This window comes from Poecile atricapillus, unplaced genomic scaffold (assembly GCF_030490865.1).
Source record: "Poecile atricapillus isolate bPoeAtr1 unplaced genomic scaffold, bPoeAtr1.hap1 scaffold_270, whole genome shotgun sequence".
Classification (NCBI taxonomy): Eukaryota; Metazoa; Chordata; class Aves; order Passeriformes; family Paridae; genus Poecile; species Poecile atricapillus.
In genome coordinates, this window is record NW_026709073.1 from 14508 (window position 1) to 34032 (window position 19525).

A 19525-nucleotide genomic window follows, 5' to 3' on the forward strand; every position below is an offset into this window, starting at 1 on the left:
CAAAAAAAATCCCATTTAAATCCCATTTTTCCCCCCAAAAAATCCCATTTTTCACCAAAAATCTCCATTTTTTCACCCAAAATTCCCAAATTTTCCCAAAATTCCCATTTTTTCACCCAAAATCCCATTTTAACCCCTTAAATTCCCTTTAAATCCCCCAAAAAATCCCATTTAAATCCCATTTTAACCCTAAAAAATCCCATTTTTTCACCAAAAATCCCCATTTTTTCACTAAAAATTCCCAAATTTTCCCAAAATTCCCATTTTTTCACCCAAAATCCCATTTTAACCCCTTAAATTCCCTTTAAATCCCAAAAAAATCCCATTTAAATCCCATTTTAACCCTAAAAAATCCCATTTTTTCACCAAAAATCTCCATTTTTTCACCCAAAATCCCCACATCACCCCCCAAAATTCCCAAATTTTCCCAAATTCCCATTTTTTCACCCAAAAATTCCATTTAAATCCCATTTTAACCCCTTAAATTCCCTTTAAATCCCCCAAAAATCCCATTTAAATCCCATTTTTTCACCAAAAATCTCCATTTTTCCCCCCAAAAATTCCATTTTTTCACCCAAAATCCCCAAATTTTCCCAAAATTCCCATTTTTTCCCCCAAATTCCATTTAAATCCCATTTTAACCCCTTAAATTCCCTTTAAATCCCCAAAAAATCCCATTTAAATCCCATTTTAACCCTAAAAAATCCCATTTTCCCCCCCAAAAATTCCATTTTTTCACCAAAAATTCCCAAATTTTCACCAAAAATTCCCAATTTTTTCCCAAAATTCCCATTTTTCACCCAAAAATTCCATTTAAATCTCATTTTAACCCCTTAAATTCCCTTTAAATCCCAAAAAAATCCCATTTAAATCCCATTTTAACCCCCAAAAATCCCATTTTTCCCCCCAAAATTCCCAAATTTTCCCAAAATTCCCATTTTTTCACCCAAAATCCCATTTTAACCCCTTAAATTCCCTTTAAATCCAAAAAAAATCCCATTTAAATCCCATTTTTTCACCAAAAAAATCCCATTTTTCCCCCAAAAAATCCTATTTTTTCACTAAAAAATCCCCCAAAATTCCCAAATTTTCCCAAAATTCCCATTTTTTCCCCCAAAATTCCCATTTAAATCCCATTTTAGCCCCAAAAAATCCCATTTAAATCCCCAAAAATTCGCATTTTTTCACCAAAAATCCCCATTTTTCCCCCCAAAAATTCCATTTTTTCACCAAAAATTCCCAAATTTTCACCCAAAATCCCCAAATTTTCCCAAAATTCCCATTTTTTCCCCCAAATTCCCCCACCTTTTCCCCCCTGGCCGGTGCCAGGAGGCTCCAGGTGAGGCGAGGAAGATGAAGGCTGTAGAGCTCCGCGCTGGGGGCGACGCGCTCCACGTGGAATCGCTGCCCCCCAAACACGAACAGAGACTCCGAGGGCTCGTGGAACGAGGCTGAGTGACCATAAATACCTGCAAAAGGATTTTGGGGAGAATTTGGGGGATTTTGGGAAATTTTGGGAATTTTTTTTGAAATTTTTTTGAATTTTTTTTGAATTTTTTTGAATTTTTTTTGAATTTTTTTGGGATTTTTTTTTGGATTTTTGGTGAATTTTTAGGGAGGATTTAGGGGGTTTGGGGGGATTTTTTTGGAATTTGGGGATTTTGGGGGATTTTGGGAATTTTTGGAATTTTTTTGGAATTTTTTGGGATTTTTTTGGAATTTTTTTGAATTTTTTTGGATTTTTTTTGAATTTTTTTTAAATTTTTTTTGAATTTTTTTTGAATTTTTTTGGGGATTTTTTTTTGATTTTTGGTGGAATTTTGGGGAGGATTTAGGGGCTTTGGGGTGATTTTTTTTGAATTTGGGGATTTTGGGGGATTTTGGGGAATTTTGGGAATTTTTTTGGAATTTTTTTGGAATTTTTTGGGAATTTTTTGGGGATTTTTGGGTGATTTTTTGGGGATTTTTGGTGGATTTTTGGTGAATTTTGGGGAATTTTGGGTGAATTTTGGGGCAGATTTTTTGGGAATTTGGGTGAATTTTAGGGAATTTTGGGGAATTTTTGGGATTTTGGGGGATTTTGGGAATTTTGGGGATTTTAGGGAATTTTGGGTGATTTTTGGGTGAATTTTGGGGGATTTTTTGGGGGATTTGGGGAGGGGGCTCCACGTGGAATCGCTGCCCCCCAAACACGAACAGAGACTCCGAGGGCTCGTGGAACGAGGCTGAGTGACCATAAATACCTGGAAAAAAAAATTGGGAATTTTGGGAATTTTTGGGGAATTTTTTGGGAATTTTTTTGGAATTTTTTTCGAATTTTTTCAGAATTTTTTTGAATTTTTTTGGAATTTTTTTTGAATTTTTTTGGATTTTTTTGGGATTTTTGGTGAATTTTTGGCGGAATTTTGGAAAGGATTTAGGGGGTTTGGGGGGATTTTTTTGGAATTTGGGGATTTTGGGGGATTTTGGGGAATTTTGGGAATTTTTTTGGAATTTTTTGGAATTTTTTTGGAATTTTTGGGAATTTTTGGGAATTTTTGGGTGATTTTTGGGTGATTTTTGGGGGAGTTTTTGGGGGATTTTTGGTGGATTTTTGATGGATTTTGGGGGGTTTTGGGGGAATTTTGGGGAATATTTTTTGGGAATTTGTATGAATTTTAGGGAATTTTGGGAATTTTTTGGAATTTTTTTGGAATTTTTTTGAATTTTTTTTTATTTTTTTTGCATTTTTGGGGGATTTTTTGGGATTTTCGGTGTTTTTTTGGTGGATTTAAAGTGATTTTGGGGGAGGATTTGTGGGGGTTTGGGAATTTTGGGAATTTTTGGGAATTTTTTGGGATTTTTTTGGAATTTTTTTGGAATTTTTTTGGAATTTTTGGGTGATTTTTGGGTGATTTTTTGGTGGATTTTTGGTGAATTTTGGGGGTATTTTGGGGAGCTCTTGGGGGGATTTTGGGGGAGATTTTTTGGGAATTTGGGGATTTTGGGGGATTTTGGGAAATTTTGGGAAATTTTGGGGAATTCTGGGGAATTTTGGGTGAATTTTTGGGAATTTTTGGGTGATTTTTGGGTGATTTTTTGGGGATTTTTGGTGGATTTTTGGTGGATTTTGGGGGGGATTTTGGGGGAGAGTTTCTGGAAATTTGGGGATTTTGGGGGGATTTTGGTGGATTTGGGTGAATTTTGGGGATTTTGGGAGGATTTTGGGGGATTTTGGGTGGATTTTGGGGGGTTTTGTTGAAATTTGGGGTGAATTTTGGGGGTTTTTGGGTGGATTTAAGGGGATTTTGGGGCATTTTGGGTTGGTTTTGGGTGAATTTTGGGGATTTTGGGAGGATTTTGGGTTTTTTGGGTGGATTTTGGGGGGTTTTGGGTGGATTTGGGGTCTCTTTACCAGTGGGGGGGGTCCCAGCCTGGACCATTTTTCCCAATTTTCTCATTTTTCCCCATTTTTTCCCCATTTTTCCCCATTTTTTCCCATTTTTTCCCCATTTCCCACTCAATTTTCCCGGGATTTTTTTGGGGTGAAATCCCCAAATTTTGGGGTTGTGGGGGAGGGGCTCCCCCCCATTTTCCCCCCCCCAATTTTCCCATTTTTTCCCATTTTTTTCCCATTTTTTTCCCATTTTTTCCCCATTTTTTCCCCATTTTTTCCCCATTTCCCACCCAATTTTCCCAGGATTTTTTTGGGGTAAAATCCCCAAATTTTAGGTTTTTTTTTTACCTGTGGGGGGGGTCCCGGCCTGGACCCCCACCCCCCAATTTTCCGGATTGTGGGGGAGGGGCTCCCCCCCATTTTTCCCTCCCAATTTTCCCATTTTTTCCCCATTTTTTTCCCATTTTTTCCCATTTTTTCCCCATTTTTTCCCATTTTTTCCCCATTTTCCCACCCAATTTTCCCGGGATTTTTTTGGGGTGAAATCCCCAATTTTTGGGGTTGTGGGGGAGGGGCTCCCCCCCATTTTTTCCCCATTTTTTCCCATTTTTTCCCCATTTCTCCCCCAATTTTCCCGGGATTTTTTTGGGGTGAAATCCCCAAATTTTGGGGTTGTGGGGGAGGGGCTCCCCCCCATTTTTCCCCTCCAATTTTCCCATTTTTCCCCATTTTTTCCCCATTTTTTTCCCATTTTTTCCCCATTTCCCACCCAATTTTCCCGGGATTTTTTTGGGGTGAAATCCCCAAATTTTGGGGTTGTGGGGGAGGGGCTCCCCCCCATTTTTCCCCCCCAATTTTCCCATTTTTTCCCATTTTTTTCCCATTTTTTCCCCATTTTTTCCCATTTTTTCCCCATTTTTTCCCCATTTTTTCCCCATTTCCCACCCAATTTTCCCGGGATTTTTTTGGGGTGAAATCCCCAAATTTTGGGGTTGTGGGGGAGGGGCTCCCCCCCAATTTTCCCATTTTTTCCCCATTTTTTCCCATTTTTTCCCATTTTTTCCCCATTTCCCACTCAATTTTCCCGGGATTTTTTTGGGGAGAAATCCCCAAATTTTGGGGTTGTGGGGGAGGGGCTCCCCCCCATTTTTCCCCCCCCAATTTTCCCATTTTTTCCCCATTTTTTCCCCATTTTTCCCCATTTTTTCCCATTTTTTCCCCATTTTTTCCCATTTTTTCCTCATTTCTCCCCCAATTTTCCCGGGATTTTTTTGGGGTGAAATCCCCAATTTTTGGGGTTGTGGGGGAGGGGCTCCCCCCCATTTTTCCCCCCATTTTTTCCCCATTTTTTCCCCATTTTTCTCCATTTTTTCCCCATTTTTTTCCCAATTTTCCCAGGATTTTTTTGGGGTGAAATCCCCAAATTTTGGGGTTGTGGGGGAGGGGCTCCCCCCCATTTTTCCCCCCCAATTTTCCCATTTTTTCCCCATTTTTTCCCCATTTTTTTCCCATTTTTTCCCCATTTTTTCCCCATTTCCCACCCAATTTTCCCGGGATTTTTTTGGGGTGAAATCCCCACATTTTGGGGTTGTGGGGGAGGGGCTCCCCCCCATTTTCCCCCCCAATTTTCCCATTTTTTCCCATTTTTTTCCCATTTTTTTCCCATTTTTTTCCCATTTTTTCCCCATTTTTTCCTCATTTTTCCCCATTTCTCCCCCAGTTTTCCCAGGATTTTTTTGGGGTAAAATCCCCAAATTTTGGTTTTTTTTTTTACCTGTGGGGGGGGTCCCAGCCCGGACCCCCACCCCCCAATTTTCAGGGTTGTGGGGGAGGGGCTCCTCCCCATTTTTCCCCCCCAATTTTCCCATTTTTTCCCCATTTTTTCCCCATTTTTTCCCCATTTTTCCCCATTTCTCCCCCAATTTTGCCGGGATTTTTTTGGGGTGAAATCCCCAAATTTTGGGGTTGTGGGGGAGGGGCTCCCCCCCATTTTTCCCCCCCAATTTTCCCATTTTTTCCCCATTTTTTCCCCATTTTTTCCCATTTTTTCCCCATTTTTTCCTCATTTTTCCCTCATTTCTCCCCCAATTTTCCCGGGATTTTTTTGGGGTGAAATCCCCAAATTTTGGGGTTTGTTTTTACCTGTGGGGGGGGTCCCGGCCTGGACCCCCACCCCCCAATTTTCAGGGTTGTGGGGGAGGGGCTCCCCCCCCATTTTTACCCTTTTTTCCCCATTTTTTCCCATTTTTTCCCCATTTTTTCCCCATTTTTCCCATTTTTTCCCCATTTCCCACCCAATTTTCCCGGGATTTTTTTGGGGTGAAATCCCCAAATTTTGGGGTTGTGTGGGAGGGGCTCCCCCCCATTTTTCCCCCCCAATTTTCCCATTTTTTCCCATTTTTTCCCCATTTTTCCCCATTTTTTTCCCATTTTTTCCCCATTTTTCCCCATTTTTTCCCCATTTCTCCCCCAATTTTCCCAGGATTCTTTTGGGGTGAAATCCCCAAATTTTGGGATTTTTTTGTACCTGTGGGGGGGGTCCCGGCCTGGACCCCCACCCCCCAATTTTCAGGGTTGTGGGGGAGGGGCTCCCCCCCATTTTTCCCCCCCAATTTTCCCATTTTTTCCCATTTTTTCCCCATTTTTTTCCCATTTTTTCCCCATTTTTTTCCCATTTTTTCCCATTTTTCCCCATTTTTTCCCCATTTCCCACCCAATTTTCCCGGGATTTTTTTGGGGTGAAATCCCCAAATTTTGGGGTTGTGGGGGAGGGGCTCCCCCCCATTTTTCCCCCCCAATTTTCCCATTTTTTCCCAATTTTTTCCCCATTTTTCCCCATTTTTTCCCCATTTTTCCCCATTTTTTTCCCATTTTTTCCCCATTTTTCCCCATTTTTTCCCCATTTCTCCCCCAATTTTCCCGGGATTTTTTTGGGGTGAAATCCCCAAATTTTGGGGTTTTTTTTTTACCTGTGGGGGGGGTCCCAGCCTGGACCCCCACCCCCCAATTTTCGGAGCGGGGGTCGAAGATGAAGAGCTCGGTGTTGAAGCCGTTTTGGGGGGAGAAGCCCCCGACCAAAAAAATCCCCCGGGAGCCCCCGGCGGTCAGCGAGTGCCCGGCCACCGCCGGAACCTGCGGAGCCTGGAAGTGGGGAGAGAAAATTCGGGATCAGGAGCCGAAATTTGGGATCGGGAGCCCAAAATTTGGGATTGAGACCCCAAAATTTGGGATCAGGACCTGAAAATTTGGGATCAGGAGCCGAAAATTCGGGATCAGGAGCCAAAAATTTGGGATTGGGAAGAGAAAATTTGGGATCAGGACCCAAAAATTTGGGATTGGGACCCAAAATTTGGGATTGGGAACCCAAAATTTGGCATCAGGAACCAAAATTCAAGATCGGGACTCGAAAATTCGGGATTGGGAACCCAAAATTTGGGATCAGGACCCAAAAATTTGGGATCGGGAAGCTCGAATTTGGGATTGGGAGCTGAAAATTTGGGATCGGGAGCCCAAAATTTGGGATTGGGAGCCCCGAATTTGGGATCGAGACCCCAGAATTTGGGATTGGGACCCAAAAATTTGGGATTGGGACCCCAAAATTTGGGATTGGGAGCCCAAATTTGGGATGAGGAGCTGAAAATTTGGGATTGGGAGCCCAAATTTGGGATCAGGACCCAAAATTTGGGATCAGGACCCGAAAATTCAGGATTGGGAACAGAAAATTTGGGATCGGGAACAGAAAATTTGGGATCGGGACCCAAAAATTTGGGATTGGGAACCCAAAATTTGGGATCAGGACCCGAAAATTTGGGATCAGGAGCCGAAAATTCGGGATCCAGGAGCGCAAAATTTGGGATTGGGACCCTCGAATTTGGGATTGGGAGCCCAAAATTTGGGATCGAGACCCGAAAATTTGGGACCCAGACCCCAAATTTGGGATCAGGACCCAAAAATTCAGGATTGGGAATAGAAAATTTGGGATCGGGACCCAAAAATTTGGGATTGGGAGGCAAAAATTCAGGATCAGGACCTGAAAATTCGGGATTGAGACCCCAAAATTTGGGATCAGGAACCCAAAATTTGGGATCAGGACCCGAAAATTCGGGATCGGGACCCAAAAATTTGGGATCGGGAGCTGAAAATTTGGGATTGGGAATCCAAAATTTGGGATCGGAACCCTCGAATTGGGGATTGGAACTCCAAATTTGGGATCAGGAGACGAAAATTTGGGATTGGGAGCCCAAATTTGGGATCGAGAGCCCCAAACTTGGGATTGGGAACCCAAAATTCAGCATCAGGAACCCCAAATTTGGGATCGGGACCCCAAAATTTGGGATTGGGAGCCCAAAATTTGGGATTGGGACCCCAAAATTCAGGATCAGGAGCCCAAACTTGGGATTGGGAACCAAAAATTCGGGATCATGACCCCAAAATTTGGGATCGGGAGCCCCAAATTCGGGATTGGGAACCCAAAAATTTGGGATCAGGACCCGAAATTTGGGATTGGGACCCCAAAATTCGGGATCAGGAACACAAAATTTGGGATCAAGAGCCCAAAATTCAGAATTGGGACCCCTGAATTGGGGGTGGGGAGCCAAAAATTTGGGATTTGGAGCCCCAAATTCAGGATCGGGACACAAAATTTGGGATCAGGAACACAAAATTCGGGATCGGGAGCCAAAAATTCGGGATCGGGAACAGAAAATTTGGGATTAAGAGACCAAAATTTGGGATCAGAACCCTCGAATTGGGGATTGGAACCCCAAATTTGGGATCAGGAGACGAAAATTCGGGATCAGGACCCCCAAATTTGGGATTGGGAACAAAAAATTCGGGATCGGGAACACAAAATTTGGGATCCAGACCCCCAAATTGGGGATTGGGACCCAAAATTTGGGATTGGGAACCAAAAATTTGGGATCAGGACCTGAAAATTCGGGATCGGGACCCAAAAATTCGGGATCGGGAGCCCAAAATTTGGGATCAAGAGCCCAAAATTTAGGATCAGAGCCTGAAATTTGGGATCAGGAACACAAAATTCGGGATCAGGACCCCAAAATTTGGGATTGGGAGCCCAAAATTTGGGATCGGGACCCTCGAACTGGGGGCCCAGACCCCAAATTTGGGATCAGGAGCCAAAAATTCGGGATCAGGAACCCCAAATTTGGGATCAGGAATACAAAATTTGGGATCGGGACCCCAAAATTTGGGATTGGGAGTCCCGAATTTGGAATTGGGAGCCCAAAATTTGGGATCGGGAACCAAAAATTCAGGATCAGGAACCCCAAATTCGGGATCCTCGAATTTGGGATCAGGAGCTGAAAATTCGGGATTGGGACCCCCAAAATTTGGGATTGGGAGCCCAAATTTGGGATCAGGACCTGAAAATTCAGGATCGGGACCCAAAAATTCGGGATCGGGAGCCCAAAATTTGGGATCAAGAACCCAAAATTTAGGATCAGAGCCTGAAATTTGGGATCAGGAACACAAAATTCAGGATCGAGAACAGAAAATTTGGGATTAAGAGACAAAAATTTGGGATCAGGACCCAAAATTTGGGATCGGGACCCCAAAATTTGGGATTGGGAGCCCAAATTTGGGATCAGGAGCTGAAAATTTGGGATTGGGAACCCAAAATTTGGGATCAGGACCTGAAATTTGGGATCAGGACCCCAAAATTTGGGATTGGGAACCAAAAATTCGGGATCAGGAACCAAAATTTGGGATGGGGAGCCAAAAATTCGGGATCAGGAGCTGAAAATTTGGGATTGGGAGCCCAAATTTGGGATTAGGAACCCAAAATTTGGGATCGGGACCCAAAAATTTGGGATCAGGACCTGAAAATTCGGGATTGAGACCCCAAAATTTGGGATCAGGACCCGAAATTTGGGATCAGGAGCACGAAATTCGGGATCGGGAACACAAAATTGGGGATGGGGAACACGAAATTTGGGATCAGGACCCGAAAATTCGGGATTGGGAGCCCCAAAATTTGGGATTGGGATCCCAAAATTCGGGATTGGGAACCCAAAATTTGGGATCAGGAACACAAAATTTGGGATTGGGAACACGAAATTCGGGATTGGGAACCCCGAATTTGGGATTGGGACCCGAAAATTCAGGATTGGGAACAGAAAATTTGGGATCAGGACCCGAAAATTCGGGATCGGGACCCAAAAATTCAGGATTGGGAACAGAAAATTTGGGATCAGGACCCAAAAATTTGGGATCAGGAGCCAAAAATTCGGGATTGGGAGCCCAAATTTGAGGGGTTTGGGCTGAATTCTGGGCTCATTTGGGCCGATTTTGGCCATTTTTGGGCTCATTTTGGCCAATTTTGGGCTCATTTTGGCCGATTTTGGGCTCATTTTGGCTGATTTTGGGCTCATTTTGGCCATTTTTGGGCTCATTTTGGCCGATTTTGGGCTCATTTTGGGCTCCTTTTGGCTGATTTTGGGCTCATTTTGGCCATTTTTGGGCTCATTTTGGCCATTTTTGGGCTCATTTTGGCCGATTTTGGGCTCATTTTGGGCTCCTTTTGGCTGATTTTGGGCTCATTTTGGCCGATTTTGGGCTCATTTTGGCCATTTTTGGGGTAATTTTGGCTGATTTGTGCTGGTTTGGGGGTAATTTGTGCTGATTTTGGGCTCATTTTGGTGTCCCCAGGTGTGTCCAGGTGTGTCCCAGGTGTCCCCAGGTGTCTCCAGGTGTATCTCAGGTGTGGTTTTGGTGTCCCCAGGTGTCCCCAGGTGTGGTTTTGGTGTCCCCAGGTGTGTCCAGGTGTCCCCAGGTGTATCACACCTGTCCCAGATGTGGTTTTGGTGTCCCCAGATGTGTCTCAGGTGTCTCTCAGGTGTCCCCAGGTGTGTTTTTGGTGTCCCCAGGTGTATCTCAGGTATGTTTTGGTGTCCCCAGGTGTCCCCAGGTGTCCCCAGGTGTGTCCCCACCCTCACCTGTATCCGTCTCCACTGCAGGGAGCTGAGGTTCAGCATCCAGGTGTCCTGGCTCACACCTGTCCAGGTGAGTCCCCAATGTCCCCAGGTGTCCCCAGGTGTGTCCAGGTGTCCCCAGGTGTATCTCAGGTGTTCCCAGGTGTCCCCAATGAACCCAGGTGTATCTCAGGTGTGTTTTTGGTGTCCCCAGGTGTATCTCAGCTGTCCCCAGGTGTCTCTCAGGTGTCCCCAGGTGTCCCCAGGTGTCTCTCAGGTGTCCCCAGGTGTATCCCAGGTGTATCTCAGGTGTGTTTTAGGTGTCCCCAGGTGTGTTTTTGGTGTCCCCAGGTGTCCCCAGGTGTGTCCCCACCCTCACCTGTATCCGTCTCCACTGCAGTGAGCTGAGGTTCAGCATCCAGGTGTCCTGGCTCACACCTGTCCAGGTGAGTCCCCAATGTCCCCAGGTGTCCCCAGGTGTATCTCAGGTGTCCCCAATGTCCCCAGGTGTATCCCAGGTGTTTTTGGTGTCCTCAGGTGTCCCCAGGTGTATCTCAGGTGTCCCCAGGTGTATCTCAGGTGTGTTTTTGGTGTCCCCAGGTGTCCCCAGGTGTGTCCCCACCCTCACCTGTATCCGTCTCCACTGCAGGGAGCTGAGGTTCAGCATCCAGGTGTCCTGGCTCACACCTGTCCAGGTGAGTCCCCAATGTCCCCAGGTGTGTCCAGGTGTCCCCAGGTGTATCTCAGGTGTCCCCAGGTGTATCTCAGGTGTGTTTTTGGTGTCCCCAGGTGTGTTTTTGGTGTCCCCAGGTGTGTCCCCAATGTCCCCAGGTGTCCCCAGGTGTCCCCAGGTGTATCCCAGGTGTCCCCAGGTGTGTCCCCAGGTGTGTTTTGGGTGTCCCCAGGTGTATCTCAGGTGTGTTTTTGGTGTCCCCAGGTGTATCTCAGGTGTCCCCAGGTGTGTCCCCACCCTCACCTGTATCCGTCTCCACTGCAGGGAGCTGAGGTTCAGCATCCAGGTGTCCTGGCTCACACCTGTCCAGGTGAGTCCCCAATGTCCCCAGGTGTCCCCAGGTGTGTCCCAGGTGTCCCCAGGTGTATCTCAGGTGTCCCCAGGTGTATCTCAGGTGTGTTTTTGGTGTCCCCAGGTGTCCCCAGGTGTATCTCAGGTGTTTTTGGTGTCCCCAGGTGTGTTTTTGGTGTCCCAGGTGTATCTCAGGTGTGTTTTCAGTGTTCCCAGGTGTGTCCCAGGTGTCCCCAGGTGTATCTCAGGTATGGTTTTGGTGTCCCCAGGTGTCCCCAGGTGTATCTCAGGTGTCCCCAGGTGTATCTCAGGTGTATCTCAGGTGTCCCCAGGTGTATCTCAGGTGTATCTCAGGTGTCCCCAGGTGTATCTCAGGTGTCCCCAGGGGTATTTGAGGTGTCCCCAGGTGTGTCCAGGTGTATCTCAGGTGTCCCCAGGTGTATCTCAGGTGTATCTCAGGTGTGTTTTTGGTGTCCCCAGGTGTCCCCAGGTGTATCTCAGGTGTGTTTTGGGTGTCCCCAGGTGTGTCCAGGTGTGTCCAGGTGTATCTCAGGTGTATCCCCAATGTCCCCAGGTGTCTCTCAGGTGTCCCCAGGTGTCCCCAGGTGTATCTCAGGTGTCCCCAGGTGTGTCCCCACCCTCACCTGTATCCGTCTCCACTGCAGGGAGCTGAGGTTCAGCATCCAGGTGTCCTGGCTCACACCTGTCCAGGTGAGTCCCCAATGTCCCCAGGTGTCCCCAGGTGTGTCCCAGATGTCCCCAGGTGTCCCCAGGTGTATCTCAGGTGTATCTGAGGTGTCCCCAGGTGTGTCCAGGTGTATCTCAGGTGTTTTTGGTGTCCCCAGGTGTCCCCAGGTGTGTTTTTGGTGTCCCCAGGTGTCCCCAGGTGTATCTCAGGTGTTTTTGGTGTCCCCAGGTGTCCCCAGGTGTATCTCAGGTGTCGCCAGGTGTCCCCAGGTGTCCCCAGGTGTATCTCAGGTGTATCTCAGGTGTCGCCAGGTGTCCCCAATGTCCCCAGGTGTATCTCAGGTGTCCCCAGGTGTCCCCAGGTGTATCTCAGGTGTCCCCAGGTGTCCCCAGGTGTGTCCCCACCCTCACCTGTATCCGTCTCCACTGCAGGGAGCTGAGGTTCAGCATCCAGGTGTCCTGGCTCACACCTGTCCAGGTGAGTCCCCCCACCAGCAGCAGGGCCCCTCCCCCCGGGAGGGCGGCGGCCGCGTGCAGGTACCGGGGGGAGGGGCCGGGGCCGCCCTCCCCCTCCCCCGCCAACACCTGAGTCCAGCGGCGATCGCGGAGAGAGAACCTGGGGGAGGGGACGGGGATCAGGTGAGTCCAGGTGAGTCCAGGTGTGTTCGGGTGTGTCCCCAGGTGTGTCCCCAATGTCCCCAGGTGTGTCCAGGTGAGTCCAGGTGTGTCCCAGGTGTCCCCAGGTGTGTTCGGGTGTGTCCAGGTGTCCCCAGGTGTGTCCAGGTGTCCCCAGGTGTGTCCCAGGTGTGTCCCCCAGGTGTGTCCCAGGTGTGTCCAGGTGTGTCCAGGTGTGTCCAGGTGTCCCCAGGTGTGTCCCCAGGTGTCACCAGGTGTGTCCCAGGTGTGTCCCCAGGTGTGTCCCCAGGTGTCACCAGGTGTGTCCCAGGTGTGTCCAGGTGTGTCCCCAGGTGTGCTTTTGGTGTCCCCAGCTGCATCCAGGTGTCCCCAGGTGTGTCCCAGGTGTGTCCAGGTGTATCCCAGGTGTGTCCAGGTGTCCCCAGGTGTGTCCAGGTGTGTCCCCAGGTGTCCCCAGGTGTCCCCAGGTGTGTCCCAGGTGTCCCCAGGTGTCCCCAATGTCCCCAGGTGTCCCCAGGTGGGGTAAAGGCAGATTTTGGGTCAAATTTTGGAGTTTTGGGGCCAGATCTGGGGCGTTTCTGGCTGTTTTCAGGCTGTTTCTGGCCATTTTTGGGGTGTTCTCAGGCATTTTTGGGGTGTTTTTGGCCGTTTTCAGGGTGGTTTTGGCCATTTTCAGGCCGTTTTTGGGGTGTTTTCAGCTGTTTTTGGGGTGTTTTCAGCTGTTTTTGGGGTGTTTCTGGCCATTTTTGGGGTGTTTTCGGCCATTTTTGGGGTGTTTCTGGCCATTTTTGGGCTGTTTTCAGCCGTTTTCAGCTGTTTTTGGGGTGTTTTCAGCCATTTTTGGGGTGTTTTCAGCCATTTTTTGGGGTGTTTTCAGCCATTTTTGGGGTGTTTTCAGCCATTTTTGGGGTGTTTTCGGCCATTTTTGGGGTGTTTTCAGCCGTTTTTGGGGTGTTTTCAGCTGTTTTTGGGGTGTTTTCAGCCATTTTTGGGGTGTTTTGGGGGTGTTTTTGGCCATTTCCGGCTGTTTTCAGGGTGTTTTTGGGGTGTTTCTGGCCATTTTTGGGCTGTTTTCAGCTGTTTTTGGGCTGTTTCTGGGGTGTTTTCAGCCATTTTTTGGGGTGTTTTCAGCCATTTTTGGGGTGTTTTTGGCCATTTTTGGGGTGTTTTCAGCCGTTTTTGGGGTGGTTTTGGCTGTTTTCAGGCGGTTTCTGGCCATTTTTGGGGTGTTTTTAGCCATTTTTGGGGTGGTTTTGGGGTGTTTTCAGCCATTTTTGGGGTGTTTTTGGCCGTTTTTGGGTTGGTTTTGGGGTGTTTTTGGCTGTTTTCAGGCGGTTTCTGGCCATTTTTGGGGTGTTTTTGGCCATTTTTGGGGTGTTTTCGGGGTCTTTTCAGCCATTTTTGGGGTGTTTTTGGCCGTTTTTGGGTTGGTTTTGGGGTGGTTTTGGCCATTTTTGGGGTGTTTCTGGGGTGTTTCTGGCCGGTTTTGGGGTGATTTTGGGGTGTTTTCAGTCATTTTTGGGGTGTTTTTGGCCATTTTTGGGGCGTTTTTGGGGTGTTTTGGGGGTGTTTTCAGCCATTTCCGGCTGTTTTCGGGGTGTTTCTGGGGTGTTTTCAGCCATTTTCGGGGTGTTTTTGGGGCGTTTTCGGCCGTTTTTGGGGTGTTTTCAGCCATTTTTGGGGTGTTTTCAGCTGTTTTTGGGGTGTTTCTGGCCGGTTTTGGGGTGTTTTTGGGGTGTTTTCAGCCGTTTCTGGGGTGTTTTTGGGGTGTTTTCAGCCATTTTTGGGGTGTTTCTGGGGTGTTTTTGGGGTGTTTTCAGCCGGTTTTGGGGTGTTTTCAGCCATTTTTGGGGTGTTTCTGGGGTGTTTTTGGGGTGTTTTCAGCCGGTTTTGGGGTGTTTTTTGGGGTGTTTTCAGCCATTTTTGGGGTGTTTTTGGGGTGTTTTTGGGGTGTTTTCAGCCGTTTTTGGGGTGTTTTTGGCCATTTTTGGGGTGTTTTCAGCCATTTTTGGGTTGTTTTTGGGGTCTTTTTAAGCCATTTTTGGGGCTGTTTTTGGCCATTTTCGGGGTCTTTTCAGCCATTTTTGGGGTGTTTTTGGGGTGTTTTTGGCCATTTCCGGCTGTTTTCAGGCTGTTTCTGGGGTGTTTTCAGCCATTTTTGGGGTGTTTTCAGCCATTTTTGGGGTGTTTTTGGCCAATTTTGGGGTGTTTTTGGCCAATTTTGGGGTGGTTTTGGCCGTTTTCGGTGTATTTTCAGCCATTTTTGGGGTGTTTTGGGGTGTTTTCAGCCATTTTTGGGCTGTTTCTGGGGTGTTTTCAGCCATTTTTGGGGTGTTTTTCGGCTGTTTTCAGGCTGTTTCTGGCGGGTTTTGGGGTGTTTTTGGGGTGTTTCTGGGGTGTTTCTGGCCGGTTTTGGGGTGTTTTTGGGGTGTTTCTGGCCATTTTTGGGGTGTTTTTGGCCATTTTTGGGGTGTTTTCAGCCATTTTCGGCTGTTTTTGGGGTGTTTTTGGCCATTTTTGGGGTGTTTTCAGCCATTTTTGGGTTATTTTTGGGGTGTTTTCAGCCATTTTCGGGCTGGTTTTGGCCATTTTTTGGGGTGTTTTTGGCCGTTTTCAGGGTGTTTTTGGCCATTTTTGGGGTGTTATTTGGCCATTTTTGGGGTCTTTTCAGCCATTTTTGGGGTGTTTTTGGCCATTTTTGGGGTGTTTTCAGCCGTTTCTGGGGTGTTTCTGGCCATTTTTGGGGTGTTTTTGGCCATTTTCGGGGTTTTTTCAGCCATTTTTGGGGTGTTTTCAGCCATTTTTGGGGTGTTTTCAGCCATTTTTGGGGTGTTTTTGGCCGTTTTCGGGGTATTTTCAGCCATTTTCGGGGTGTTTTTGGGGTGTTTTCGGCCGTTTTTGGGTTGTTTTTGGGGTGTTTTCAGCCATTTTGGGGGTGTTTTCAGCCATTTTTGGGGTGTTTTTGGCCATTTTTGGGGTGTTTTCAGCCGTTTTTGGGGTGGTTTTGGCCATTTTTGGGGTGTTTTCAGCCATTTTTGGGGTGTTTTCAGCCATTTTTGGGGTGTTTTCAGCCATTTTTGGGGTGTTTTCGGACATTTTTGGGGTGTTTCTGGCCGTTTTTGGGGTGTTTTCAGCCGTTTCCGGCTGTTTTTGGGGTGTTTTTGGCCATTTTTGGGGTGTTTTTGGCCATTTTTGGGGTGATTTCAGCCGTTTTTGGGGTGTTTTCAGCCATTTTTGGGGTGTTTCTGGCCATTTTTGGGGTGTTTTCAGCCGTTTTTGGCCATTTTTGGGGTGTTTTCAGCCATTTTTGGGGTGTTTTCGGCCATTTTTGGGGTGTTTCTGGCCGTTTTTGGGGTGTTTTCAGCTGTTTTTGGGGTGTTTCTGGGGTGTTTTCGGCCGTTTTTGGGGTGTTTTCAGCCGTTTTTGGCTGTTTTCGGGGTGTTTCTCACCTGTAGACGGAGGCCAGGGGTCCGTGGGCCAGGCTGAGCCCCCCGAAGAGCCAGAGGGTCTCGTTGGGGCCGGGCACGAGGCTGTGGCCCAGGCGGCGCAGGAAGCGGCTCGGGGAGTCCTGGGGGGAAATCCGGGAATTTCGGGGCAAAATCCGGGAATTTTGGGGGGTTTGGGGGGAAAATCCGGGAATTTGGGGGGGATTTTGGGAGGAAAATCGGGGAATTTGGGGGGAAATCCGGGAATTTGGGGGGAAATCCAGGAATTTGGGGGGGAAAATCTGGGAATTTTGGGGCAAAATCCGGGAATTTGGGGGGAAATTTGGGAATTTAGGGGGGAAATCTGGGAATTTTGGGGGCAAAATCCAGGAATTTCGGGGGGAAATCGAGGAGTTTGGGGGGTTTGGGGGAAAATCTGGGAATTTGGGGGGGTTTGGGGGCAAAATCAGGGAATTTGGGGGGAAAATCAGGGAATTTGTGGGGTTTGGGGGAAATTTGGGGGGTTTGAGGGGGAAATCTGGGAATTTGGGGGGAAAATCCGGGAATTTGGGGGGGTTTGGGGGGGAAATCCGGGAATTCGGGGGGGGTTGGGGGGAAAATCGGGGAATTTGGGGGAGGAAATCCGGGAATTTGGGGGAGAATCTGGGAATTTGGGGGGTTTGGGGGGAAAATCTGGGAATTTTGGGGGCAAAATCCAGGATTTTTGGGGTAAAATCGGGGAATTTCGGGGGAAATCCGGGAATTTGGGGGCAAAATCCGGGAATTTGGAGGGGTTTGGGGGCAAAATCGGGGATTTTGGGGGGAAAATCCGGGAATTTCGGGGGAAATCTGGGAATTTTGGGGGGTTTGGGGGAGAAATCTGGGAATTTGGGGGGGATTTTGGGGGGATTTTGGGGGAATTTTGGGGGGTTTGGGGGAAAATCCGGGAATTTGGGGGGAAATCTGGGAATTTTGGGGGGTTTGGGGGAGAAATCTGGGAATTTGGGGGAAAATCTGGGAATTTTGGGGGGTTTCGGGGGAGAAATCTGGGAATTTGGGGGGGGATTTTGGGGGTTTGAGGGGATTTTGGGGGGAAAATCCAGGATTTTTTGGGGAAAATCGGGGAATTTTGGGGGAAATCCGGGAATTTGGGGGAAAATTGGGGAATTTGGGGGGCAAAATCCAGGAATTTCGGGGGGAAATTGAGGAGTTTGGGGGGTTTGGGGGGAAAATCCGGGAATTTAGGGGGAAATCCGGGAATTTTGGGGGGTTTGGGGAGAAAATCTGGGAATTTCGGGGGAAAATCCAAGAATTTCGGGGGGTTTGGGGGAAAAATCCGGGAATTTGGGGGGTAAATCCCGGAATTTGGGGGGTTTGGGGGGGAAATCTGGGAATTTTGGGGGCAAAATCCGGGAATTTTGGGGGGTTTGGGGGGAAAATCGGGGAATTTGGGGGAGGAAATCCGGGAATTTGGGGGGAAATCTGGGAATTTTGGGGGGTTTGGGGGAGAAATCTGGGAATTGGGGGGGTTTGGGGGGAAAATCCGGGAATTTCGGGGCAAAATCCGGGAATTTGGGGGGGAAATCTGGGAATTTGTGGGGTTTGGGGGAAATTTGGGGGGTTCGAGGGGGAAATCTGGGAATTTGGGGGGAAAATCCGGGAATTTGGGGGCAAAATCCGGGAATTTGGGGGGGGAAATCTGGGAATTTTGGGGCAAAATCCGGGAATTTGGGGGGTTTGGGGGAGAAATCTGGGAATTTGGGGGGTTTTGAGAGGATTTTGGGGAGAAATTTGGGGGGTTTGGGGGCAAAATTCAGGGAATTTGGGGAAGGTTTTGGGGGCTTTGGGGGGAAATTCATGAATTTGGGGGAGAAATCCGGGAATTTGGGGGGAAATCCGGGAATTTGGGTCAAAATCTGCGAATTTGGGGGCAAAATCCGGGAATTTGGGGGGTTTGGGGGCAAAATCCGGGAATTTGGGGGTAAAATCCGGGAATTTGGGGGGTTTGGGGGGGAAATCTGGGAATTTTGGGGGCAAAATCCAGGAATTTCGGGGGGAAATTGAGGAGTTTGGGGGGTTTGGGGGAAAATCTGGGAATTTGGGGGGAAATCCGGGAATTTTGGGGGGTTTGGGGGGAAAATCCGGGAATTTCGGGGGAAAATCCGGGAATTTTGGGGGGTTTGGGGGAGAAATCTGGGAATTTGGGGGCAAAATCCGGGAATTTGGGGGGGTTTGGGGGGGAAATCTGGGAATTTGGGGGGGTTTGGGGGCAAAATCAGGGAATTTGGGGGGGATTTTGGGGGTTTGGGGGAATTTTGGGGGCAAAATCCAGGAATTTCGGGGGGAAATTGAGGAGTTTGGGGGGTTTGGGGGAAAATCTGGGAATTTGGGGGGGTTTGGGGGGAAAATCCGGGAATTTGGGGGGGTTTGGGGAGAAAATCTGGGTATTTCGGGGGAAAATCCGGGAATTTGGGGGGTTTGGGGGCAAAATCGGGGAATTTGGGGGGAAAATTGGGGGGTTTGAGGGGATTTTTTGGGGTGTTTTTTCAGGGTTTTTGGGTTTTGGGATGGATTTTTGGGGTGATTTGGGGGATTTTGGGGTTTTTTGGGTGTTTTGGGATGGATTTTTGGGGTGGATTTTTGGGGTGATTTGGGGGTTTTTGGGGTGTTTTTTCAGGATTTTGGGGGTTTTTGGGATGGTTTTTCAGGGTTTTTGGGTTTGGGGATGGATTTTTGGGGTGATTTGGGGCGATTTTGGGGTCTCTCACCTCCTCAGGGGGGTTTTGGGATGGATTTTTTGGGGTGATTTGAGGATTTTTGGGGTTTTTTAGGGTGGTTTTTCAGGATTTTGGGGTTTTTTCGGGTGTTTTTTCAGGATTTTGGGGGTTTTTGGGGTGTTTTTTCAGGATTTTGGTGTTTTGGGATGGATTTTTGGGGTGATTTGGGGCGATTTTGGGGTCTCTCACCACCTCAGGGGTGTTTTGGGATGGATTTTTGGGGTGATTTGGGGTTTTTTGGGGTGTTTTTTTAGGATTCTGGGTTTTTTTGGGGTGTTTTTTCAGGATTTTGGGGTTTTTTGGGGTGTTTTTTCAGGATTTTGGTGTTTTGGGATGGATTTTTGGGGTGATTTGGGGATTTTTGGGTGGTTTTTCAGGATTTGGGGTTTTTTGGGGTGTTTTTTCAGGATTTTGGTGTTTGGGGATGGATTTTTGGGGTGATTTGAGGATTTCTGGGGTTTTTTGGGTGGTTTTTCAGGGTTTTTGGGTTTGGGGATGGATTTTTGGGGTGATTTGGGGCGATTTTGGGGTCTCTCACCTCCTCAGGGGTGTCTCCCACCAGGGGCTCCCACACGATGGACCCCGGCCCGATGGGGGTGGAGCAGTTGGGACCCCCAAAACCTTCGGGGCACTCGCAGACCCCCCTGTCCTGGAACCCCAAAAAAAAAAAC

At 47.8% G+C, this 19525-nt stretch overlaps 1 protein-coding gene across 1 annotated transcript in view; it reads right to left on the reverse strand.

Annotated features, from left to right (window-relative positions):
* LOC131574367 (multiple epidermal growth factor-like domains protein 8) overlaps window positions 1-19525 on the reverse strand; it is a gene marked incomplete at both ends in the record, with an annotated part of 41126 nt that overhangs the window by 11028 nt on the left and 10573 nt on the right. The window contains 5 exons of the mRNA XM_058828807.1: window positions 1306-1469; window positions 6346-6517; window positions 12428-12632; window positions 16102-16220; window positions 19393-19503. Coding sequence (XP_058684790.1) covers window positions 1306-1469; window positions 6346-6517; window positions 12428-12632; window positions 16102-16220; window positions 19393-19503 — 771 coding nt within the window. The remainder of the gene's footprint in view (window positions 1-1305; window positions 1470-6345; window positions 6518-12427; window positions 12633-16101; window positions 16221-19392; window positions 19504-19525) is intronic.